General features: G+C 39.2%; 2 protein-coding genes across 12 annotated transcripts in view; both read right to left on the bottom strand.

Annotated features, from left to right (window-relative positions):
• Positions 1-368: 368 nt before the first annotated feature.
• On the bottom strand, positions 369-4,362 carry LOC116255527 (rRNA-processing protein EFG1-like). The gene is made up of 7 exons (XM_031631384.2): positions 4,045-4,362; positions 3,380-3,509; positions 3,127-3,251; positions 2,047-2,185; positions 1,792-1,906; positions 825-888; positions 369-749 (listed from the first exon to the last, which is right to left on the bottom strand). The coding sequence occupies exons 1-7, from the start codon at positions 4,213-4,215 to the stop codon at positions 480-482; spliced, it is 1,014 nt and encodes a 337-aa protein (XP_031487244.1). The 5' UTR covers positions 4,216-4,362; the 3' UTR covers positions 369-479.
• A 4,973-nt stretch (positions 4,363-9,335) lies between these two features.
• The window catches only part of LOC116255452 (putative ion channel POLLUX-like 2), a 58,909-nt gene continuing 45,926 nt past the window's right edge, over positions 9,336-22,318 (bottom strand). For 6 of the 11 annotated variants that reach the window (XM_050078278.1, XM_050078281.1, XM_050078277.1 and 3 more), the window contains 13 exons: positions 21,643-21,790; positions 20,761-20,897; positions 20,610-20,690; positions 18,955-19,134; positions 18,765-18,878; positions 11,643-11,732; positions 11,367-11,493; positions 11,220-11,296; positions 10,680-10,727; positions 10,539-10,608; positions 10,370-10,443; positions 9,797-9,907; positions 9,336-9,711 (listed from right to left, as the gene is read on the bottom strand). In XM_050078278.1, the coding sequence (XP_049934235.1) occupies positions 9,610-9,711; positions 9,797-9,907; positions 10,370-10,443; positions 10,539-10,608; positions 10,680-10,727; positions 11,220-11,296; positions 11,367-11,493; positions 11,643-11,732; positions 18,765-18,878; positions 18,955-19,134; positions 20,610-20,690; positions 20,761-20,897; positions 21,643-21,790 (1,359 nt within the window). In that variant the 3' untranslated portion in view covers positions 9,336-9,609. Of the gene's footprint in view, positions 9,712-9,796; positions 9,908-10,369; positions 10,444-10,538; positions 10,618-10,679; positions 10,728-11,219; positions 11,297-11,366; positions 11,494-11,642; positions 11,733-18,764; positions 18,879-18,954; positions 19,135-20,609; positions 20,691-20,760; positions 20,898-21,642; positions 21,791-22,318 lie in introns of those variants that run through there. The other 5 variants (XM_031631271.2, XM_031631272.2, XR_007573592.1 and 2 more) reach the window with 4 other exon arrangements.

Below are 22,318 nucleotides of genomic sequence, written 5' to 3'. Positions count from 1 at the left end.
GTTCATGCGTCAATCAGACAAAGCTATTTTTCTTTGGTAAAACATGGTCCTCGATCACCCTCTCCACTCGAGGGTGGAACAAAAATTTTTCAGTGAGCTTACTTGAAAGGGAAAAAATACCAAATTTTATCCAAAAACATCCTCTACAACTGGAAGTTAGCTTGCACCAGATACCACTAAATCAAACAGAAGCCTTTTTCCCCCATCTACAAGAAGTTCCAGGACAAAATGATCATGGATCCATATCAAGCTCTTTTTTTTCTCCTTCTACGGAGGTGTATGAAAAAAAAAGAAGAAAAGAATCCAAGAGGTGATTCAGTCAGGGACAAATGACAGGACGAAGAAAAGAAAATCACTTACAGGATATGTAAAGCAAAACTGCATCCATATTCAAATAGGAGGAAATCAATACCCATGGAACATTAATTAGGGTGTGGAAACATTGATTACACTGTACCCAACTTACAGATTACAGAACATCAGATTTGTTTCTTTTTCTTCTTAGGGCGACGTTTTCTTCTAGGCTTATGAGCATCGGAGTTTGAACTGAGGTTGCTACTAGTGCCTGTGGTGGTTTTCCAGGATGCCCCACTACTGGAAGGAAGGTTCCTACTGTGTAAACCATTACTGGATGAGGGGAGCACAACTTTTTCCAGGGAAGCATCCTTGCTTGATGAACACAAAAAACTGTTACCATTCGCTGAATGAGACCTTGGCGGAGGCATTAGAGCCCGTGCAGCAATTTGTTTCTGTAAAAATGAAACAAGGAAGTAAGATACTCCTATTCATAGAAGAATACAATTTAAATGAACCTATTAACTAACCTGATTCTTTTCATCACTCGACATGCCAGAAGTTGCTTTGCCTGAAGTGCTTGAAGCATGTCCTCTGCACATACCAGAAAAGATAGAGAGACGCCATGTTAAGAAAAAAAAACTTATAGCCAGGAGGAAGTAGAAAAACCCAAAATAGAGATCGCTTGATCAAGGATTCACATCGCACACAAGGCTAATGGTGCAAAACTGAACCAGTTCTTGAAGTTTGTTTCAAATAAGTAGAATATCAGATTGATGACTTGCATCAAGAAGGTGTGAGTCACATTTATTTGTTAGATATTAGCTGCACGCATCCAGAAGGATGTTGAATAAATTTACAGGCAATCTACATGTGGAGGATATGAAACTTTAGTGAGGCCTCCAGAATATCCAAACTCCAAAGCCAAACCACTTAAACTTATTATACCTAGAACAGAGCAGAATGAATCTTGAAGAAGTTACATAAGATTTAAACTAGCACACATCACCAATTCAATTGCTGATTTTAACAAATATCTAGAGAGATCCATTTAGAAAATGTAGAAGATGCAGTATGTGCAGATGTAAACATTCTTGGAGCAAATTTAGGCAAGAAAATCCATCTCAACTTTTTCCTTGTCTACTGCCACTACTAATGCCTTCGCTGTTCTCTTAAGAAGGAGTTTTTTCAATATCGATGTGACACACATTTCAGACTATTATAATAATCAAGAAGCAATTCCAATTCTTTGTTAATTTGTAACTGTTACACCATTCAACAGCGTATGCAATGGCAAATCTATTATTATTTTACATCTCAAAGAAACTTCCATTCATCACAATTAAGCCACTAAATCCAAACTGGTAGTCCAGTTAAAGAATTCAAAGGAAAACTTAAAAAAAGAAAAGGATAAAATCATTTTTGTCAGTAAAACTAAGCTGGGCTAGCCTCCCAAGACATCCCAAATGGAATATACTGGGAGAAAGCGACAAGTACCTGGTACTCTTATCTGTCCATTCATCATCGGCTTCTACCTCATCGCTGGAACTCCCACTCAAGAAAAAATCATCTTCACTGACATCCAAGGGACCATCTTCGTCACTTCCAGTTTCTGTACACGAGTGCAAGTTCTCAATGCCAGGGCTTTGAAAGATGCAAAAATAGAATGTGATGAACAAAAGACAATTAAAGGTGATAATGTAAACCAGATGTAGGCATAGCTACAATATCCAGTCAAAAATTGAACACAACCTTCTATATCCTTTCCACTCGCAGCAGCAGCTAGGAGATTGGCTTTTATCAGCTTGCGCATTCTATTCCTCTTCTCAACTATCTCTGGATTGTCGCCTCCCATAAATAAAGAAACATACTTTTCTGTCTTGGGGAAGAACTGTAGTTTAAATGTAAAAAAATGTCAACAGAAATTTTTTATGTAAAAGTTACTTTCCTTCTCCGTTTTTTCCTTTCTCTTGCTCAGAGAAAAGACACTTTCAGCAACCAAAAGTACAACACAAAAAAGTGAACTCTCCCTATATAGAAATACAAACACAAAATTGAAAGAGCATGCTATTAGAAACTTAGAGGATGCAATGCTTAACGATTACTATTAAGGATGAATAGTCAATTTATATAATTATGCACATGTGTGTGTGTGTGTTGGAAACGGATTCTGACAATACATAGATAACAAACTAGACAGCTCTATGAGAGAGTTGTGTGAGTTATCATATTTACAGATGTTAGGACATAATTGTCCATATATATATATATATATATATATATATATATATATATATATATATATATATATATATATATATATATATATATATATATATAACTGATCCACAGACCTCTTGGTTAGGTCCCAATGAAATTGCTACAGCCTACAGCAAATATTTTTTATTTATGTGTTTGCCATCTTCTGGTTTGTAGAAGACTCATATTTATCTTCTGTACGGGATTGTTTTATAGTTGAGATCGCAGAAAAAAACCGATGGTGAAACCTCAATTTTTTCATTAACTGATTCAATCCAAAACATAGTTTTTAGTAAAAATACATTGCAAAACGCAAGTATAAATTCAAATTATTTAAAATCATCAGCAAACACACCATTTAATATCATAGGTACCAAAGAAACTGATAACTTCCAAATGCAACATAAAACATATGATCTTTCAAGTTTTTCAGAAACATTGTTACACATTTCATATCATAGTTATCAAAAACAATAACTTCCAAAGACAACATAAAAGTATTCTAGGAAAAGTAAGTTTCTTTCCCAAGTACATCAATGTGATATCTTATAATTCACATGATACGAAACTCACTCTAACATATTCTAGGTCTTCCCTCAACTGGGAAAGTTGTTCAGAGACTGTTCTCTGCATGGTAGGATCAGCTGATCTTTGAAGTTTCTCCAAACGCCGTATGCTTCTCTCAATTTTCCTTCTCTCTGTTTCATATAAGAAATGGCCCAACCATCATGAAAAAGAAAATAAACTGCATGAGCATAAAGATTCCTCGAGATTTCATACATGAAGCAAAAGAAGATGAGCCGATTCAGCAAACACAAAGCCGTACCGAAAAATTTTACTCTACGGTACCGTAATGATAATTTCCGCTCTACTGCAGAACGGTTCTGAATCTCCTGCTTCGCTTTCAGTTCCTCCAATCTCTTTTCTTGAGCATTCTTGACTTCTATTGGAAGATCCTATAACAAATCAATGTGACCCAAAGAAGAAAAGTGAAGAGATGAAGTCAGAGAGTAGCAGAAATTTAGCTTATCAAATCTTCACGCAGACTCAAAACACGGAGCAAGTATCCAAACATCATATCAACACACCAAGAACCAGCAACATATTTAGTCAACATCCATAATTGTTTGACCAAATAACCACAAGGAATAATTGCTGTTTTGGAATGTAATTAATCCATGAACACATAACTGTATCCTTTTATTCAATTCTCCCATCAAACATAATGAAACAACCACCATCAGCCATAATCATACTCCAAGACTAACTTTTATACAAATTGAATACGAAGACAATCCACAATTTACAACAAATTGAGAAAAAAGAACCTTAAACCCTAAACCTAGAAGATACAAATAAATGAAACCGTAGTATACATGAAAAGCCAACCTAAAAAAACCCAACAAGGACTTCGCCATGAAGATGACCCTTTTGGTAATGTCGGAAAAGAATGAGAAGATGGGAGCGATGGAAACAGAGTTTTAGACGAACCTTACGGAGAAGGATGCGTTCGACGGAACGGATTTGGTTCTTGAGAGAGACGGGCTTGAGCTTCTTCTTAGACTTGTGCTGCTCCTTCTGTGGGCCGAGACCTCTCGCACGCTTGCTGATGGGCCGCCGTTGGGCTGCACCGCGCTTCCCACCATAGCCACCGTGAGCCATCCAGGCGCCTCTCTTCGTCTCACTCACCCTCAACCGGAAGAAAGAAGACTTCTCGTCTCACGACGTTTGATAGCTCCAGAGGGAAAACAAAATACTCGGATTGCTTTCTTAGGCATTAGGACCGCTTTTTTGGAACAGTGGAACAGTGAGAACGAGGATTTATTTTCCTCACCCAGCCATAAGTCCCTTTTATGCCCTTTGTACAACCAAAGAGGCAAACACCCTTTTATTAATTTTTTATAAACTACTAAACATGAAAATGACTTGGTGGGGCGCCTAATGGGGCTTAGCTTAGCTGGTCATGTGACTCGTCCAGTGGAACAGTGAGAACGAGGATTTATTTTCCTCACCCAGCCATAAGTCCCTTTTATGCCCTTTGTACAACCAAAGAGGCAAACACCCTTTTATTAATTTTTTATAGACTACTAAACATGAAAATGACTTGGTGGGGCGCCTAATGGGGCTTAGCTTAGCTGGTCATGTGACTCGTAGGAAGGTATGTCTTTAGTTTCATTATTGTGTATGTTATATTCATGTGTCTTAAGGTGGTAGAATGTAACATTCAAGTTGACGGTGCAAGGTTGCTATCACTTATCTCGGTGCAGCTCAAGAAAAATGAAAAGCCTCCAAATTTTATTCCAATGGATAGGAATGAACTTCTTGCTCAACAAAAAAACATGCTATAGCATACGCCAAGTTAATTGCATTTTTTTATGTCCACCCACAATGCATTCTACACTAAAAGAATGGATGGAAGGGAAGGGAATGAGGATGCAAAGGAGAAAAAAGGAAAGGGAATGAACATCCATTCATTTTCCTTACAATCTCTCTATTATCGGAGGGATTGGCATTACATTAAAAAATCATGTTTTTTCCCCTCTCTTTTCTTTCTTTTCCTTTGCATCCAAACACAGTTATCAGTTCTCATTTCCTTTCCCTCTATATTAATTAGTCTTTCAAACACATGAAAGATATTTCTTTCCATTCCTTTCTCTCTCTCCCTCCATCCAAACAGGCTATAAATGGGCTCACTTCATTTAGAAGTACTCATATTTGGAGAGCCACATAATGTATATAAAGTAAATATTTAAAGATGAAAAATCAAGAAATTTTACTGGATTGGTGTGACTGCCCACACGAGACTGAGTGTGGCTCCGCCATTTCTTCAACTTTCTAGATAGATTGGGTTGGAATTAGTCTACGATGTCGCTAAACAACAAATTTGATCAGGCAAAGTCTTAATTAGATTTCCACAATGCTATGTGCTTTGAGACCATAGTTTCCAAGAGAAAGAATGATTTGCAGTAATGTTACAAACAAAAGGAGGGAGGAAATGGCTACAACGATGGTAGGATCCCTTATTGCCATTGAGAGAGCTGACCAACCTCCTTGATCTCCCGACTACACATGAAAGGGCTAGATTGAAGCTTAGTTTATTATCATTAATCACTAGTCCTGCCATTGATTCTACACTGTCCACCATGAGTTAAAAATGCCCTCTGATACAGATAACTTTTAGTACTAATAATTATAACATCATCAACAAAACAAGACTGCACAACTTTTGCCCATGACCTTTTCCACACCCAAGCGTCTCTTGACAGGATATATGCCCCCTTCCACTCTCATGATGGAGTCCCACATAGCTAGGCTCTCTCTCTCTCTCTTTTGCTCTCATTTATTTTGAAAATATAAAATAAGAAAAGCATTTAGTGTATTATCTGTTACCATCCAACTCTTTATTTTCATAGGGTGCAAGACCTGCTTTCAGTCTGAAACCGACTGCCTACCAACCCCCACTCCATCCATTGCAGTGGCCTAGTGGCCTCTTGGAGACAGAGTTGATGATTCAGACACTTTCTTTGAATTGTGAAACCTATTTATAGAAGTTTAAGCAAAAAAGTGGTATTTTATGGCAACTTTTACATGAGCCTTTCTATCTTTTGTCTTCACGGGTTTACCATTCCCACCGAGGAAATTTTTCATGATTTATTGTCTTGCAGGATAAATATATTTTTTTAATGTTTTCTTCTTCTTTTCCAATTCCAAGAATATACTGAATTGTTAGTATGAAACGGTTCCTTGTAGTCATTTGGTTCCATCGGCTTAGAGGTATATAATTTTGGACTAAATGAGACAAGTCTTTTTTTCATGCATTGCTTGGCCTAAGCTCCTTCCTTCAATCATGCTGGTTTTCTTATCAGCTCCAGCAGTCATACAAAACATGCTACATGGATTTTTTTTTCTCATATAAGTTTCTTTCCTTTTGCTACCAGGAGATGGCTCCCTAGGATGCTGGTGTGTCCAATCATGGTACCACCCTTACCATCTTTTTGGTTTTGACCATAATTATATTATATTTCATCACCCTCAAATCTGGAGAAATATTTTTAGAGCATATTATATAATATGGACAAACGTCACCAAATTTAACCCATCGGTTGAGTTAGCAGGAGGAGTTTCATCCTATCATTCAATAAGAAAGTCTAAACCCCCATTCCTTCTCTCCATCCCTCTAAGGTACCAGGCCTACCATGGTGTCCAACTATACTTTAACTTGCATATCGGTGTTCCTCTTTTTGCAGCACAGAAAATTGACACCCCAGAAACTAAAAACAAAAACTAGCCGCCTACCATTCCCCTCATACCAAATTTAACTCACTTATCTTCGTGGATTCAATTTTTCCTTTTTTTTGCTCTAATCTTGATTATTCGAATTTCATGTCCAACATTACCAGAATTTTGGTAGCTATGAAGGACACGCTGAAGTAGGGTATATATTTTGTGGAGTTGCGTTCTTTCAGTGGTTTTCCATCCTTCACAGCGGTCCTGTATTTTTTGGCGGTGCTCTTTTTTGGAATATCTTTTCTACTGGAGAGCAAGTAATCTTCAATGAAAGCCAGAAAATCTACAGATCACAGTAAAATTCGTACGTGGAAACTTGTGTCCATCATCTTCTTTGCGAATGTGTATAGATTTTGTTATTCTAATTTTTTCAATTTCATATGCTCACGTCTAAATTTTCTTGATAACTCACTCTAGGGATACAGTTCTTTGGTTATCAAATCTTAATGCAATACTCAGGAGATCCCATTATTAAAGTCCAAAATTAGAGGATGCAATTTGGGGATACGTCGATGTTCTTATCTTGCAAAGCAACTAAATCTCAAGCAGAACTGACGATCGGTTTGAAAAGATGTTATCAATCTTGTTGCTTCTTTAAACACTTGTTAACCGGCCACTGCTAGCTGACACGGGTATACAGTTAATCAAAATCCTATTATAATGACTGCATGATTTTTGTCTGAGGAGCACAGAGTAGTTGATTTTGGCGGGCCAATAAACGGTTAATAGTCATTTGATTCTTGTGGGTACTATTCTTTTAAACCGAAAAAAGTAGACGCACTATGTTCTCAATTAATAGGTGTCTTGCTTTCCACCCAAGTCTTAAAACAGCCATGAGGCTGAAGGGGGAGGGGGAGTAGTGGGGCACTTTCGATCTCTCATTGAATCACCATGAGGATATGTTTGATCTTTTGGCCTATTAAGACAACTAAATCTCCACATAAAACTGGACAGATTTGAGCAGTTGTCATATCTTCAGTTGTTTCTCTAAGAGTTTACACTTGTTTTGTAATAATTTGCAAACAAATCTACTCCAAGACTTTAATAATTTGCACTGACTATTCTCATCAGGAACAACTTTAACCATCGGACTAACAACAAACTTTCTTTTTCATTCCAGTATGTGGATTTCCACTTCATATAACAAAGGTTTTCTCAAAACTAACAGTACCAAATGGTTATGGATGCATAACACACACACACACACAGAGAGATAGAGAGAGAGTAACAGCTTTCGTGAATTGCATATGACACATGGAAATACTTGAAACTTCACTTTTCACCAAAAAGCAGACAAAATCCTTTCAGCGGAACAAAGGACATTGAAGATAGTAATACGGTACACGCACTAATGAAAAGAGGAAAGAACTAATGAAGAGGATTCTTTCCTGTTTTCATTTGTCACCGTGCCATTTTGGTTGGTTCACATTAGATAAGGGAGGTTTATCAAACTCCGTATTGTTATGGCTTACGGCCTTGACAGATCGATTCCCTTAGTTATGAATTTACATTCTTATTTATCACCAGGAGAAGCTCGAGAGAATCTTTGCTTAGCAGCTTCACCTAACATTTACCTTATCACCAACAGAAGCTCGAGATGCTGCCTTCTCATGTTTGGATCTAATGTCAAATTATGCTCTGGATCTTCCATTCTGACAGGGAGAAGCCATCAAAGACAACCATATATGTTCATTTAAGAAGGGATTGGTGGTCAATAAAAAAAGTACCCTCTCTCTCTCTCTCTCTCTCTCTCTCTCTGCACATACATACATATATACATAGTATAGATACATAGATATATATATATAAACGCAGGTCTCAACAAATCAAAACTCCATTAGCTCATAAACGTAGTTCAATCAAGCACAAAATCATGCCTTATTGTTCGCAGATATGCAAAAGATATTTACCAACAGGGGCAATATTGAAAAACACAGATTTTCATGTGCCCCACCATGGCATAGGATTAGCAAAAGGGAGGCCATATCAGAAAAATATTAAATGTGAGACATGTCGGAGGATGTTCATGAGCCGAGCTGAGCCGGCTCGAGTCTCAAAACCTAGAGCTCAAGCTAGGCTGAAGCTAAAGTCTAGGTCAACTTGACTAGCTTGAGCTTGGCTCAGCTCAAGCTTAGTAAGGCTTGAACTCAGCTTGGTTAAACTCGAGCCAAGCCTCGACTGGAGCTCAGCCAAGCCTCGGCTAGACAATGTATTAAAAGATTCATTTTTCTTTGAGGGGAACATTGCAACAAGCCCAGCATGCCCAGCTCTAGATCAACTCATTTATCTAAGTGAGTTTGCCTCAGCACAAACACTGACCCATTTCTTAAACAAGTCGAGTTTAGCAGAGTGAGTTCGAGCCAAACCCAAGTTGGCTTGTCTTGTTGAGCATCCTACCTTGCGATGCATCGTGCAACTTCAATGTGGAAACTATTCAAGCTTTAGAATTACTCATACCTTGGCAAGCCTCTTAGCAGCAAAGTGAGAACCCAAAGTGGAACAAATCAAACTTAGGGTGGGTAAACATTTAATAGCAAATATTCTGTGTTGAACATGTACCTTTCTTCAAAGGCGTTTGACTGGTTTTCAAGTTTACATTCTCATGAGTTGTTCATGGCAGTTGTTGGTACTATTAATTAATAGAGATATACAAAATTGATGCTGATAAGCCAAGAGACTTGAGCTCATGACTGCAGCCGACCACGTCCAACCGCCACAAGAAAGAATACAGATAATTGTAGAAAAAAAAAACTGCTAACTGCTGCTCCCTCACTTTCGTGATGTTTTCTCCCCTTCAAACTCACAAATAACAATGAGGGAATCCGTCATGTCAAGTTCAAGTGGACCACTCTTACACTCTGGATTTATAACCTGTTAAAAAAAAGAGACATTAATATATGTCCAGTCCACTCTCTGCTTCGTCTTAACAAAATAAAGTTAGCCCGTTCATCTTCACCTTCTGTTTGTTCTTTACATAACCAATAGCAACTTCTCTCCGCAGCATTGCTCGCTCAGAGAGCTCAAAAAATGATGGCCTTTCACCTTCCTTCATGTAAAGATCAATAGGCTGTTGAGTTCAAAAGAGGGAAATGCCGTAAGTCTTGGCACATTCCTTCGAAGATGCATCAAGAAGTAATTTTGTTACTTAATTTAAGAAGTAATTTTGTTACTTAATTTAATTTTTCGTCTCCATGGCTACTAGTGTAATATCTCTAAATCTTTTTGTCTCCATGGCTACTTACGTAATAAAATGACTCACTGGCTATCTTCACATTGTTTAATTTTACTTTGTATTACATTATTACACGTGGAGTATTATCTTCTACAGTTTTCATGTATCTTTTATTTGGACAGTCAGACACGCACATTTCAGCCAGTCTAACCAAAATCTGCTTCATACTTCAAATTGAGGGTTGAAGCCTTAGAACACTACGACGCCGCTCAGGAACAAAAATGATAGTTTAGCTCCTAAAGCGTCATCATTGGAGTATACAAAACTTGAGAACAAAGAAATAGGTTTAAAGTTCACCTTCACATATATCTCATCTCCCTCGGCGTCAAGTAACTCCTTCCAAACATCATTCAGCTCCCTATTCTTTGCCACTGACCCCAAGCAAAGAAAAAAATCAATTAAGAAACCATTACCTTAGTTTCTTGTGAACATTTCTAACAGTAAATGATAAATTTTCTCACAACACCTTGTGCAGTCACGAGGCCCATGACTTCCTCTGCTCCAATGTAAGTAATATTTGGCTTTATTTTAGCAATCTACAGTCACTGAAATAAAGTAAATGAACTGACTATTAGAGGAAATACACGTGCATACAATCAAGCATTACTTGTTTCCCGAGTTTCGTGTCTACAATTTCTGCAACTAGGTTTTCCACCTGCAATAAGAAGAAAATTAGTTCCTTACACCAAACTATGGTATCCTACGGACCGTAAAACTTAAAAATGTCTAATATTCACACACACCATATCTTTGAGAAGTATTTCAACTGATCACACAAAAACATATACAATTTAGCATGACAAATAGACATGTACGTGCAATAAAGCAGAGCTCCATCCACCACCCATACTAACACACCTCCTGGTCATTTTAGAATATTTATAAACAGCTTTTTCCTAGTCTCAAGAAAGAAGGACAAAGATTAATCATTTAGATTCCTTTTGCAAGTTATTGTTCTATACAACTACATTTTTACAAAAAAAATAATTTAGGTGCCATCATATTTATGAAAATTTTGGAAGGGTCAATTGGTTCCTAAAAGGATTTCACTTTGATGAGTCAACCATTAGCCAATCCTTTGGCGAAATACATCTCAATCAAGCTAAAAACAACACTGTTGCAATTTGCAAAGTGGTGGACTACCAACCTTCACATTGCATTCATTGCAAATCCTTTCTGCAAGAAGAAGAGAATAAGTTGCATGCTTATCTGCTCTTGATGGATCTGCAGACGCACTCAAGTCAACATACATTTTAAGGTTGTTTTTTGAAACTGTTCTATTTGCATCTTATACCTCCCACTAGCCACTCTTTATCTGTAACAACCGCAATTGATAAAGGCAATCTCTCTCCAGATTTTGTGCACTTTTGAGTATTTCTTATGGCCTCCTTCAGTATTTCATAGTTCATTGGATTTCCGATCTGAAAGAAAAGATCATGTTTGCTTACCAAAAAATGCATGTAGCATTTGACCAAAACATGTGGGATAAAAAAGTAAAAGGAAAATCTCAAGATCAACGTAAAACAAAGCCATAGAAAATATGAACAGGAGGATCACTTCAAGGAGATACCTGGTGAAAAACTTTGATATTCTTTAGTTGGTTACCTTTTGAATTCAAAACATTGTTTCTTTCTTCAATGGGAACCTCTGACAGTATTTCCTGAAGTTTGCAAAATGCCACCATGCAGGACAAATAAATGAACCATTCAAGGAATAATGTTCGAAAGAGTAAATTGAACTAAGGCACATAATAAATACTTGAAAAACAAATAAATATCCAGAATACTAAGGAGATCTGTATCTTAACTGAGTGATAAATCTCTATTTGTACACAAATTAGGTGGGGAATGAACTGTTTGGTACTTCTCAACATCTAAAAGCCGGTTGCTGCAGTCTAACAGAGGCTAGTTTTGGGTATTTCAAAATTGCCTATGCATTCTATAGAAACAAGCAACACAAGAAGAGAACGGAGAAGAAACACACGATATACGTGGAAAACCTCAGTAAGATGTGAAAAACCACGGAGAAGCTCTAACCTAGGGGCAAAACCGCAACCCTAGGAGAGAGAATGTTATTTCCACTTAATCAACAATTACACAATAAGCGGGATTATAAGAGGGAGACCCGCCTAGGGTACCGAGCCACTCTCGGTACCCGCGCCCATGGGACCGGGTCCATATCCAGACCCGGTTCCCTATACAAGATATTCTAACACTCCCCCTCAAGCTTGGCATACATGTCAAACATGCCAAGCTTGATCACATTTTTCTCGAATTGAGATGTACATAATGCTTTGGTTAGAACATCGGCAATTTGATCTTCAGACTTCATATACGGCAGGATCAACTCCTTGGAATCTATGCGTTCCCGTATGAAATGGTGATCAATCTCCACATGTTTAGTTCTGTCATGCAGGACGGGATTGTTCGCAAGGTTAATCGCAGACTTGTTGTCACAGTACATCTTCATCTTTTCTTTCGTTTCAACACCAATATCAGCTAGGAGAATCTTTAACCATAACATTTCCGTAACTCTCATCGCCACAGCCTTGTATTCAGCCTCAGCACTGGATCTAGAGCAAACCTCCTGCCTTTTACTTCTCCATACAACCAGGTTACCCCCGAAAAAGATGCAGTACCCTGTGATAGACCTCCTAGTATCAGTGCATCCTGCCCAATCTGCGTCAGAGTATCCTTCAATATTAAGTTGGTCTTGCTGAGTATATAGTAATCCTTTCCCTGGGTCATTCTTTAGGTACCCCAACACTCTTTCTACACTCTTCCAGTGACAATCAGTAGGAGCATGCATAAACTGACTCAACACATTCACAACATAAGTAATATCAGGGCGAGTAAGAGTAAGATAGATGAGCTTACCAACCAGCCTCTGATACCGCCCTTTTCCTTCCTCATCTAGGATGTTGCCAGTTTTGATGTTTATCTTTGTACCGGACTCCATTGGAGTTAGAAAGGGCCTACATCCAAGTTTACCTGTCTCCTTTAAAAGATCCAGAGTGTATTTCCTTTGACTCATAACAAGCCCTGTCTCTGACCGAGCAATCTCGATCCCTAGAAAGTACCTTAGTTTACCAAGATCCTTAACATCAAATTCGGCAGCTAACCTTTCCTTCATCTTCCTTTTTTCTTCTTCATCGTCACCTGTGACTATCATATCATCAACATACACAAGAAGAAGACTCACCAGGCCATTTCTCTGCTTAATGAATAAGGTGTGATCACCATTTCCCTGTTTGTATCTATTAGTCTTCATCACTATCCTCAGCCTTTCAAACCATGCTCTAGGAGACTGCTTTAATCCATACAAGGCTTTCTTGAGATGACAACATTTTCTGCTTTGAACATATCCAGGAGGCATGCTCATGTAGACCTCTTCTTGTAGATAGCCATTCAAGAATGCATTCTTGACATCAAGCTGATCCATGCTCCACTTCTTTTGCACGGCAAGTACTAAGATGACCCTCACAGTTTTCAGTTTAGCAACAGGGGCAAAGGTTTCAAGGTAATCAATACCATATTTTTGGCTGAACCCCTTTGCAACAAAACGAGCCTTATACCTCTCCACGGTACCATCCGGTTTGTATTTCACATTGAACACCCACTTGGAACCAACTAAATGGGTCCCCTTGGGAATATCAATTACTTCCCAAGTATCATTCTTCGCCAAGGCATCCATCTCCTCTGTCATGGCATGTAACCATTTAGGATCCTCTCTAGCATCTTCCACACACCTGGGAATCACAGACTTAGACAAGGATGTAATAAAGCGTTTGTAATCCTTACTAAGTTTCGCATAAGAGACAAATCTCTGAATGGGATGAGAAGTACATGACCTGGTGCCCTTGCGCAAGGCTATAAGAAGTTCTTCATTGATTTGACTTGGGTCATCCGGGGAACTCACAGGATTGGGATTGGTTATATCAACATTCTCAACCACATCTGTCTTCTTCCTGGTGTACCTGGCCAAACAAGTGATCACGAGCTGTGGACTGATTATCAACAAGGCCCCTGTCCATGTGACTGTCTCTATCATCTCTGACTGTGTCTGCCACACTGTGACTAACCTTGTAATCCAAGAAATCCATAAACTGAATCAATTGATTTGAGGAATACTCTTCACTACTGTTCCCTAGACACTCCCCCTGAAGAGGATTCACAGGAAAGTATGCCTCATGCTCATGAAAAGTAACATCTCGAGAGACATAGACTTTAGAAGTGGTAGGATCAACACATTTGTATCCCTTCTGAGTGGAGGGAATACCCCACGAAGACAGCCTTGATAGACCGAGGGTCAAGTTTCTTGAGGGTGGGACTATGGTCATGAACAAAACAGACACACCCGAACACCCGAGGAGTAGAGGCCAGGGATTCTGAGTAGGCCAAAGCATAGAATATGGGGAATGACCCTGCAACACACGGGTAGGCATACAATTAATAAGGTGGGCACTAGTGAGAAGTGCATCCCCCCAGTAGCACTTAGGAACCTGCCGATGGAACATAATAGCCCGGGTGACATCTAATAAATGGCGATTCTTCCGTTCAGCCACGCCATTTTGAGGAGGTGTATAACTACAGGACGTTTCATGAACAATACCCTTGCTCTTCAAGAAATCATCTAGAGATTGAGAGATATACTCTCTAGCATTATCAGTGCGGAAAGCCTGAACAGAGGTCTGAAACTGAGTCTCAACAAAAGCCACAAAATTTTTGACAATGACCGGAACGTCACTACGTTCTTTCAACAGGTACACGAATGTACAACGGGAGTAGTCATCAATAAGAGTCATAAAATAATGAAAACCATGACAAGTGGGTACTCCTGAAGGACCCCAAACATCAGAATGAACCAAAGCAAACGGACGGGTGGTTTTATTGAAAGAAATAGGGTACGAAGCCCTGACATGCTTAGCCAACTGACACACTTCACATGTGAAGGAGTCAATGGAAACAAAAGTAAAAAGCCTAGGAAACAACTTCTTGATCAACTGGAATGGGAGATGTCCAAGATGCTCGTGCCATCGCATAATGATAGACCTGTCTTCCACACCTGACAACTGTCTACTAGTGGCTGAAATCAAGGCAGACGCAACTTGCACGGGCAGTCTGTAGAGTCCATCAATAACCGAACCAATCTCAATCTTCTTCTCCGTCACCAAGTCTTGTAGGAAACAATGGTCAACAGAAAAAATTAGATTACAATTTAGTTCTTTGGTAATACTGTTGACAGATAACAAGTTCACAGGAATATTGGGAACATGAAGAGCATTATGCAGACGATATTTATTCAACAAGGACAAACTCCCTTTTCCAGCCACAGAGATAGAAGACCCATCAGCCATAGACACGCGTTGCTGCCTTGAAGACAATTTGTAGTCTTGAAACAACTTAGGATCCCCTGTCATATGATGTGTAGCCCCACTGTCAACAATCCAATCACCAAGGGAGGGATTACCTTGATCACTTGTGGCCACAAGAGCTTGAGCTAACTTAGCTCCCTCGGACGTGGAAGTTTCCTCTTGTGTAGTAGAAATCCGGCTGATATAAGCTTGCAATTCATTGATTTGATCAGAGGAAAGCTTTGATTTTTCAACATTTGACGAACTACCCTGACTAGAGTCAGGCACAGAGGACCCTCGCCGACTAGAAGGAGGACGACCACGAACAAGTCTCTTCTCAAGATGAATATCCCAATTCCCAACAGAAATCCACAAAATGCCCCAACTTGTTACAATGACTACAATGCCGAACAGGACGTTGTCCAGTCCCTGAGGCACGGCTAACAAACGCTGATGGAGAACTCCCATAGCTAGAGTCAATATGCATGACTTGGCGACATTGTTCCTCAGATTCTACCCGGGCATACACCTCCTCAATCCCAGGAATCTTGTCACAATTGAGAATTTGGCTCCTAATGGATTTAAATTCATCATGTAATCCTCCAAGGAAAATAAAAGTCCGGTCCATCCATTCTTTTTCCCAGTACAAGGCATGATCAGAACTACAATGCCAGTCATCATTCACATGATAGTCCAGTTCCTCCCATTTAGTCTTCAGGGCTGCAAAGAAGGATGCCACAGACAAGTCACCCTGTTTAAGAGAGTAGATGCCACGTTTGATTTGGTACGTGCGCAAGACTCTCTTCTTACGACCATACATTCGTGCAAGCATAGTCCACATGTCATATGCAGTCGACTTACGCAAGATCAGAGGCTGAATATCAGCGGAAACAGAGCTAATGATCCATACTTTAACTTGGCTATCTTCCAACGCCCAAGTCGCCCATTGTGGATCCGTTTTAGAAGGTGCAGGTTTCTCCCCAGTGATATAGGGAAGGCGACCGCGACTGGTAATCCCTATTTCAAGTGCAGCAGACCAAGAGAGATAGTTGTCTTTGTTCAGCCGAATGGAGGTGACTTGAACAGGCAAGTTCTCGCTCTTGGTATTACTGCCCGAGTCAAAGGCAACATCGATCTTGGAAGTCATCTCTTCGGCCCTCACAATCACCAAAGTAAAGCAATACCCAACACCAGGAAACGCGGCACCAGCACAAGAGACAACACGACAAGAGGCGGCGAAGGCGGAGGAACCACGGCGGAAGAAGCCCTGACGGCGACGGCGAGTGAAACCCTGGCGGCGGCGGAAGAACGACGGCGCCGCAGGTCACCAGCGGCGGAGGCGCGGAACAACGGTGACGGCGACAGGTGCACAAACCAGCGGCGGGCGCAAAGAAAGTCCAAGCGGCGGTGGCGGCAGAAACGGCAGCGGCGGAGAGCGGCGGAAAAAGGAACTCCAACAGCGGCGGAAACTCCACGATCACACCAAAAAACCCACACAACCTGGCTCTGAAACCATGTAGAAACAAGCAACACAAGAAGAGAACGGAGAAGAAACACACGATATACGTGGAAAACCTCAGTAAGAGGTGAAAAACCACGGAGAAGCTCTAACCTAGGGGCAAAACCGCAACCCTAGGAGAGAGAATGTTATTTCCACTTAATCAACAATTACACAATAAGCGGGATTATAAGAGGGAGACCTGCCTAGGGTACCGAGCCACTCTCGGTACCCGCGCCCATGGGACCGGGTCCATATCCAAACCCGGTTCCCTATACAAGATATTCTAACACATTCAATTTTCAAAGCTGTCCCATCAATGGTAGAAACAGAAGATGCACTACTGTTTCGTTGATATTTGAAGTTGACCAATATATTGGTTGCCTCCACCGAGCATTGATGTGGCATAGCAACAATGGACTCATACTTAGTAAGGCAATCAGTAACCATGAGAATTAGGGCCTCAACCCCATGCCAATAAACTTCAAGAATCCAGTTGTGACTACACCTCTTCATTCAAAGCATATTGTTTTTATGTGACAATCCCTTTCTTATCCGATTTGTCCTCCCTGTTCTGCTTTCTTATTTTCTTCCTCACTCTTCTCTTTCTTGTGTTTTCATTTTAGGCCTTGTTTTTTCACTAGGTGAGGATGGCAACCATTTTTTCAACGATTCGCCCCTCAAACCAAACAATCAGAGTTCTCCCCTTTTTTCAGATAGAGTCATGGCAGTTCCTCGTGAAGGATTTGGGCAAAAAGGTACCCTTTAGAGCATTCCCTCCCCCTGTTGGTAAATAAGGCCTCTCTTAGCTTAGCTCCCGTGTCTTCCACAGGCCTTGGCCTGGAACCACAACGACCATTCTGGATCCTTTTTCAAGGCAAATAAACTGGTTCAAAATATGAAAAATCAAACTGGGAGTTTCTGCATGTGTTGCACAATGTGCTACAGTCAAGCGAGCAAGACTACCACAAATACAGTTTGACTTTCCCTGGAAAAAGGGACCAAGGTGAGAAAAGCATGGGTCATAGTTACACTATCCAGTTCCCTTATCTCACTGCTAGCTTTTAGTGTTTGTTACATCTTAGGTGACAAAACATTGAAATGTTCACTCAGCTCAGCATCTTCCCATGATTTTAGGATGAAACAAATGGCTCATTAGTGCTACTGCAGATCGAAGAGGATCTGAACAGATGTCACTCATTTCTTGGGCAAGTCAAGAGCAAAGAGAAACAGGCAGGTCTAATGAGAAGGTTAAACATAAGCTACAGAAGGAGTTATATCAATTTTTTTGTGGATTTAATTTACACATTGCACCAAACACATCATCTCTCTCTTTGATACTGTGACAGTGAAGCATGGCTGTTGCCACCATTCCCAGGAGCACACAAAAATGAAACTTGAATTAAATTAATATTTTGCATATGAGAAGGTTGAGAATAACAAAGTATAGCCCTCAACGAAGCTGGTATAATTTTTTATTCCAACTTCGATGGGTGATATTTGATCCTACTGATGACGCCTGCTATTGGCCAATTTTGATGTCTACATATGATATTGTGACAGGAAAATATAGCTTGAAAATAAAGACAGAAAAGGGAGCCAGTTTTGCACTCATCAACACAATAGTTTGTTTAAGTTCTACACGTATAAAATTTCATGCTTAGGTACTATGTGTACCTTTGATGACACCATGTGAATTTAGAAAAAGTCATAGAAAGTTAATCCAAAACGGCAAAGAAACTGCATTCACAGCACATAACTATAAAGTATAAACTTCAGTATATAAAACCAAACAATGTAAAATGCAACCTCAACTAAATAGGCATTCAAAGAAAATATACCACCACACTGCCTGGCCCAAGATAATCATCATACTCAAGAATCATGTCATCAACATTAGGATGCCATCCAAGAATAAGGATGTACTCTTTTGGCCCTCCATTCCAATCTGATGCCTGCAATTCAAGCATATTAACCAGTATTTTCAGGGTGGCCTTAACCCTTGAAGTAACAACAGCTACATGGCTATACCTTTGACTCTGACTTTCTAGGACGCTCAACAATGATATTAAGACGTGATTGCATCTCAGCCTTGATTCTGAAATCATTGATTTCATGATGCATCGGATTTTTTGCCTCAATAGCTTCTTCTTCTAAATCATCTACCTCTGGAGAACAAGTTTGAGCATTGACAGGGGCAATAAGAAGCAACTGCAACAAGAACAGAGAATTAGATTTTGAGGCAAAAGAAAATGTTGTGTCATGATTCAAAAAACATCTATAAAATCTGTCTGAATAATGATTCACAGAAAAAGATAGGGCTAATCAACATAGAAACTTACAATAATATTCAAGAGAGCAGTTTATTCTTAGTGAATGTCAGAACTTCACCGAAGAGCTGTCACTGTTTGCTACTTGTAGGTCATGTTCTATTTTATCTATGCAGTGATGTTAATCTAGATTACTGCTTGATGACTTTCTACCTGATTCATTGGCTATTGCATCTTTTTGCTATTTATCGGTTACAAATCCACTCAGCCATTACCACCAGCTGAGCTCACTTGTGCATATCATACTAAAGCAAGCCTTTCCCTTCTGGATGGCATCTGGTCTAGGATAAGATTGTACGCCCAACCTAAAATCTTAAGCAAGTTCCTTGCGTTGATCATACAGAAATCATCCTATAAAATTCCCCCGCGTATCATCTGCAAGTTTTGGCTCAAGCACTAAGTATGGCCTTGTTGAAGATTTGAAATATCTAGGAACATAGGAAAGGTGTAAAGACCATGCTGGACATCTAAAAGAACCATACAATCAACCATAAATTAATGGACTCTTGACATTTGGTTGAGGCTAAATCTCAATTATTGAGCTCACATGATGATCAATCTTACATGAAAGCCCCCTCATATGGTGTCTCAACCATGAAAGACATGGTGAAGGACAGATTATGAAATGTTGTCTACATCCTGCACAAGTACATGCTGCATGTCTGGAACATATAAAGATACAAGGACACAACTGAAAAAAGGTGAATCTATAGGATTTATGTAGACAAGACATAAGCACCAGAATACTTCTAGACCTAGTTTTGCAAGATAAATTGGACCTCTGTCCATATTTCATAAAATCTCAAGTCTTTTCAGGTATGCGGAGGCCACTACTGGTGATCTCATTAACTTAGAGAGCAGGCACTCTTTTGTTGAACATAATAAAATTACTCCTATCTATAAGATACAAAATGTGAAATGATAAAGTTGATTATTCATCTGCAATATCATCCCCTGCTCTGTGTTTATCCACAACCCAAAATGCACTAAGATCAGAAGTTTTGCAAGTAAGCACTAACCATGCAGAAGAAAACATGGATCCTATTAAGGAAAAAAAAAAGGTAGTGATATTGTCTATTCATTAAAGATATTTTGCAGTAAAATTTAGTGCCTGCTAATGACCTTATGCTATGTCAAACTTTCAGACGAGCATGTAAGACATCAAGACCCTTAGGGTCTATTTAGAATGCCAAATTGAATATTTGTTCAATCCTACAACATTAAGCACCTAAAGAAGAAAAGCATCAACAAAATGTACTTATTCTTGATAGTAGATCCTTCATGTAGCAATCAGATTTGGATTGGAGCCATGGAATACAAATTTGACAAAGCAGTTTACCAGATTCTGTTACACACCTTATCAGATGCTACAAGAACATCATCTTCATTTGGATGGAAGAGTACCTTCCCTGATCGATAAAGGCCACAAACCACCACCTACATTCATAAAGTACAGTCAATATGTTGATACTCCTTTATCTAGCAGATATCTAGAGCAGCAGGTCACCTTTTGAAATGCATGTCTTACGTACTTGTACTTCAGTCCTGCTAACTTTGGAAAATCACAAAGGTTGAATACATCTTCTGCAAAAATGTAAGTCTTTATAGAACTGTTCTCCACTGGAACATATTCTAACCATGAACCTATTGAAAACAACCTTGGAATTTTATTTTAAAAGCAAGGCACCTCGAATCACATACTATCAAACAAAATGGTGATATTTTTGAAACACAACCACAAAAAATGTATCAGCAGACAGAAAACATGCAAAAGCAAATGAAAGAAACCTAAAGAAATGAAATCATGATAGAAATAGACCAGCTGGGAGTTTAATGGCTGGATGATTACTCATACATACTTCTGTAGAATACTAGTGACTCCTTTAAATAAAACATGTAAAAACTGGCAACTTTCAAGATTGATCCAAAAGAGCAAGATAAACTGACTATCATATAATAGGGAATGTGTGTGTGCGCATGTTGGGGGGGGGGGGGTGTCCGCGGGGGAGGGGTGAGAGAGAGAGAGATTAGTAGTGACACCTTTCTCTCCTCAATAGAAAGAAGAAACTGTCAAGTCAGAGAAAATAAATAAACAGCATTTCAAGGAGAAAAGGAAAACGATAATTCAATTTATCTCACGAATATAATTTCAGAAACGAACTATAAAAAGTCATACTGCACAAGAACATGATGATTCATAATGAATAAACAAAAACACAATAATATGTGACTTTCAAAAAATAAAAACTATTTAATTGGGCGAACAAAGTAGAAGTTAAATGGATCTATTCATAATGGATCTATTCAGGAAATTCAGAACCTAATAAATAGAAGAGTAAAAAGAAAGAAATTTCAGCACTCCCTGACTAGAGAAGAATTGAGCCCTTACTTTTATAATTAAGCAAATGCCTGTAGATCTTAATAATCCCTTGTTGCCGAGAACATTGCACAAACAATTTGGATGCAGCATTTTCAACTGGCTCAACTGTCAATCCTGGCACCGACTTCAAAAGTTGACTTGTACTTGGATTTGAAACCTTTCACACAAAAACAGTAACAATCAGCCAAAAAGTAAGCAGTAGAGCCAAAAGTAGCAAACCAAACACGTGATACCATAATTCTTTTTTCCTAGTTATTTTCCCATGATAGGAATTATTTCATGCTTACATGGGTAAAAGTTTGCTAGCAAAACATGCCAAGAAACTACACAAAAAACAAACACGTGATGCCATAATTCTTCTTCCCTAGTCATTTTCCCATGATAAAAACTATTTCATGCTTACATGGGTGAAGGGCTTGCCAATAATACATGCAAAGAAACTATGCAACACTATCTCATGGAAAGCACATGCAAAAGACATAATGGAGAAAATGTAAAAATCTGCTTTCTTAGTTTGATTGCCTGATGCATCCCTCCTCAGTCAACTGGAAACATCAACACAGGCAAAGAAAGGTTCCTAGATTAAAAATGACCCCAACTATGTCACGTGATGCATCAGTTCACTATTTTGTCATATCTTTCTGTTTATTATTTTGAATGGAACATCACCAAAATGGTGTTCACG

Source organism: Nymphaea colorata, chromosome 6 (assembly GCF_008831285.2).
Source record: "Nymphaea colorata isolate Beijing-Zhang1983 chromosome 6, ASM883128v2, whole genome shotgun sequence".
Lineage (NCBI taxonomy): Eukaryota > Viridiplantae > Streptophyta > Magnoliopsida > Nymphaeales > Nymphaeaceae > Nymphaea > Nymphaea colorata.
Note: the sequence above shows the minus strand (reverse complement) of the source record. Positions and strands in the feature narration are given on the sequence as shown.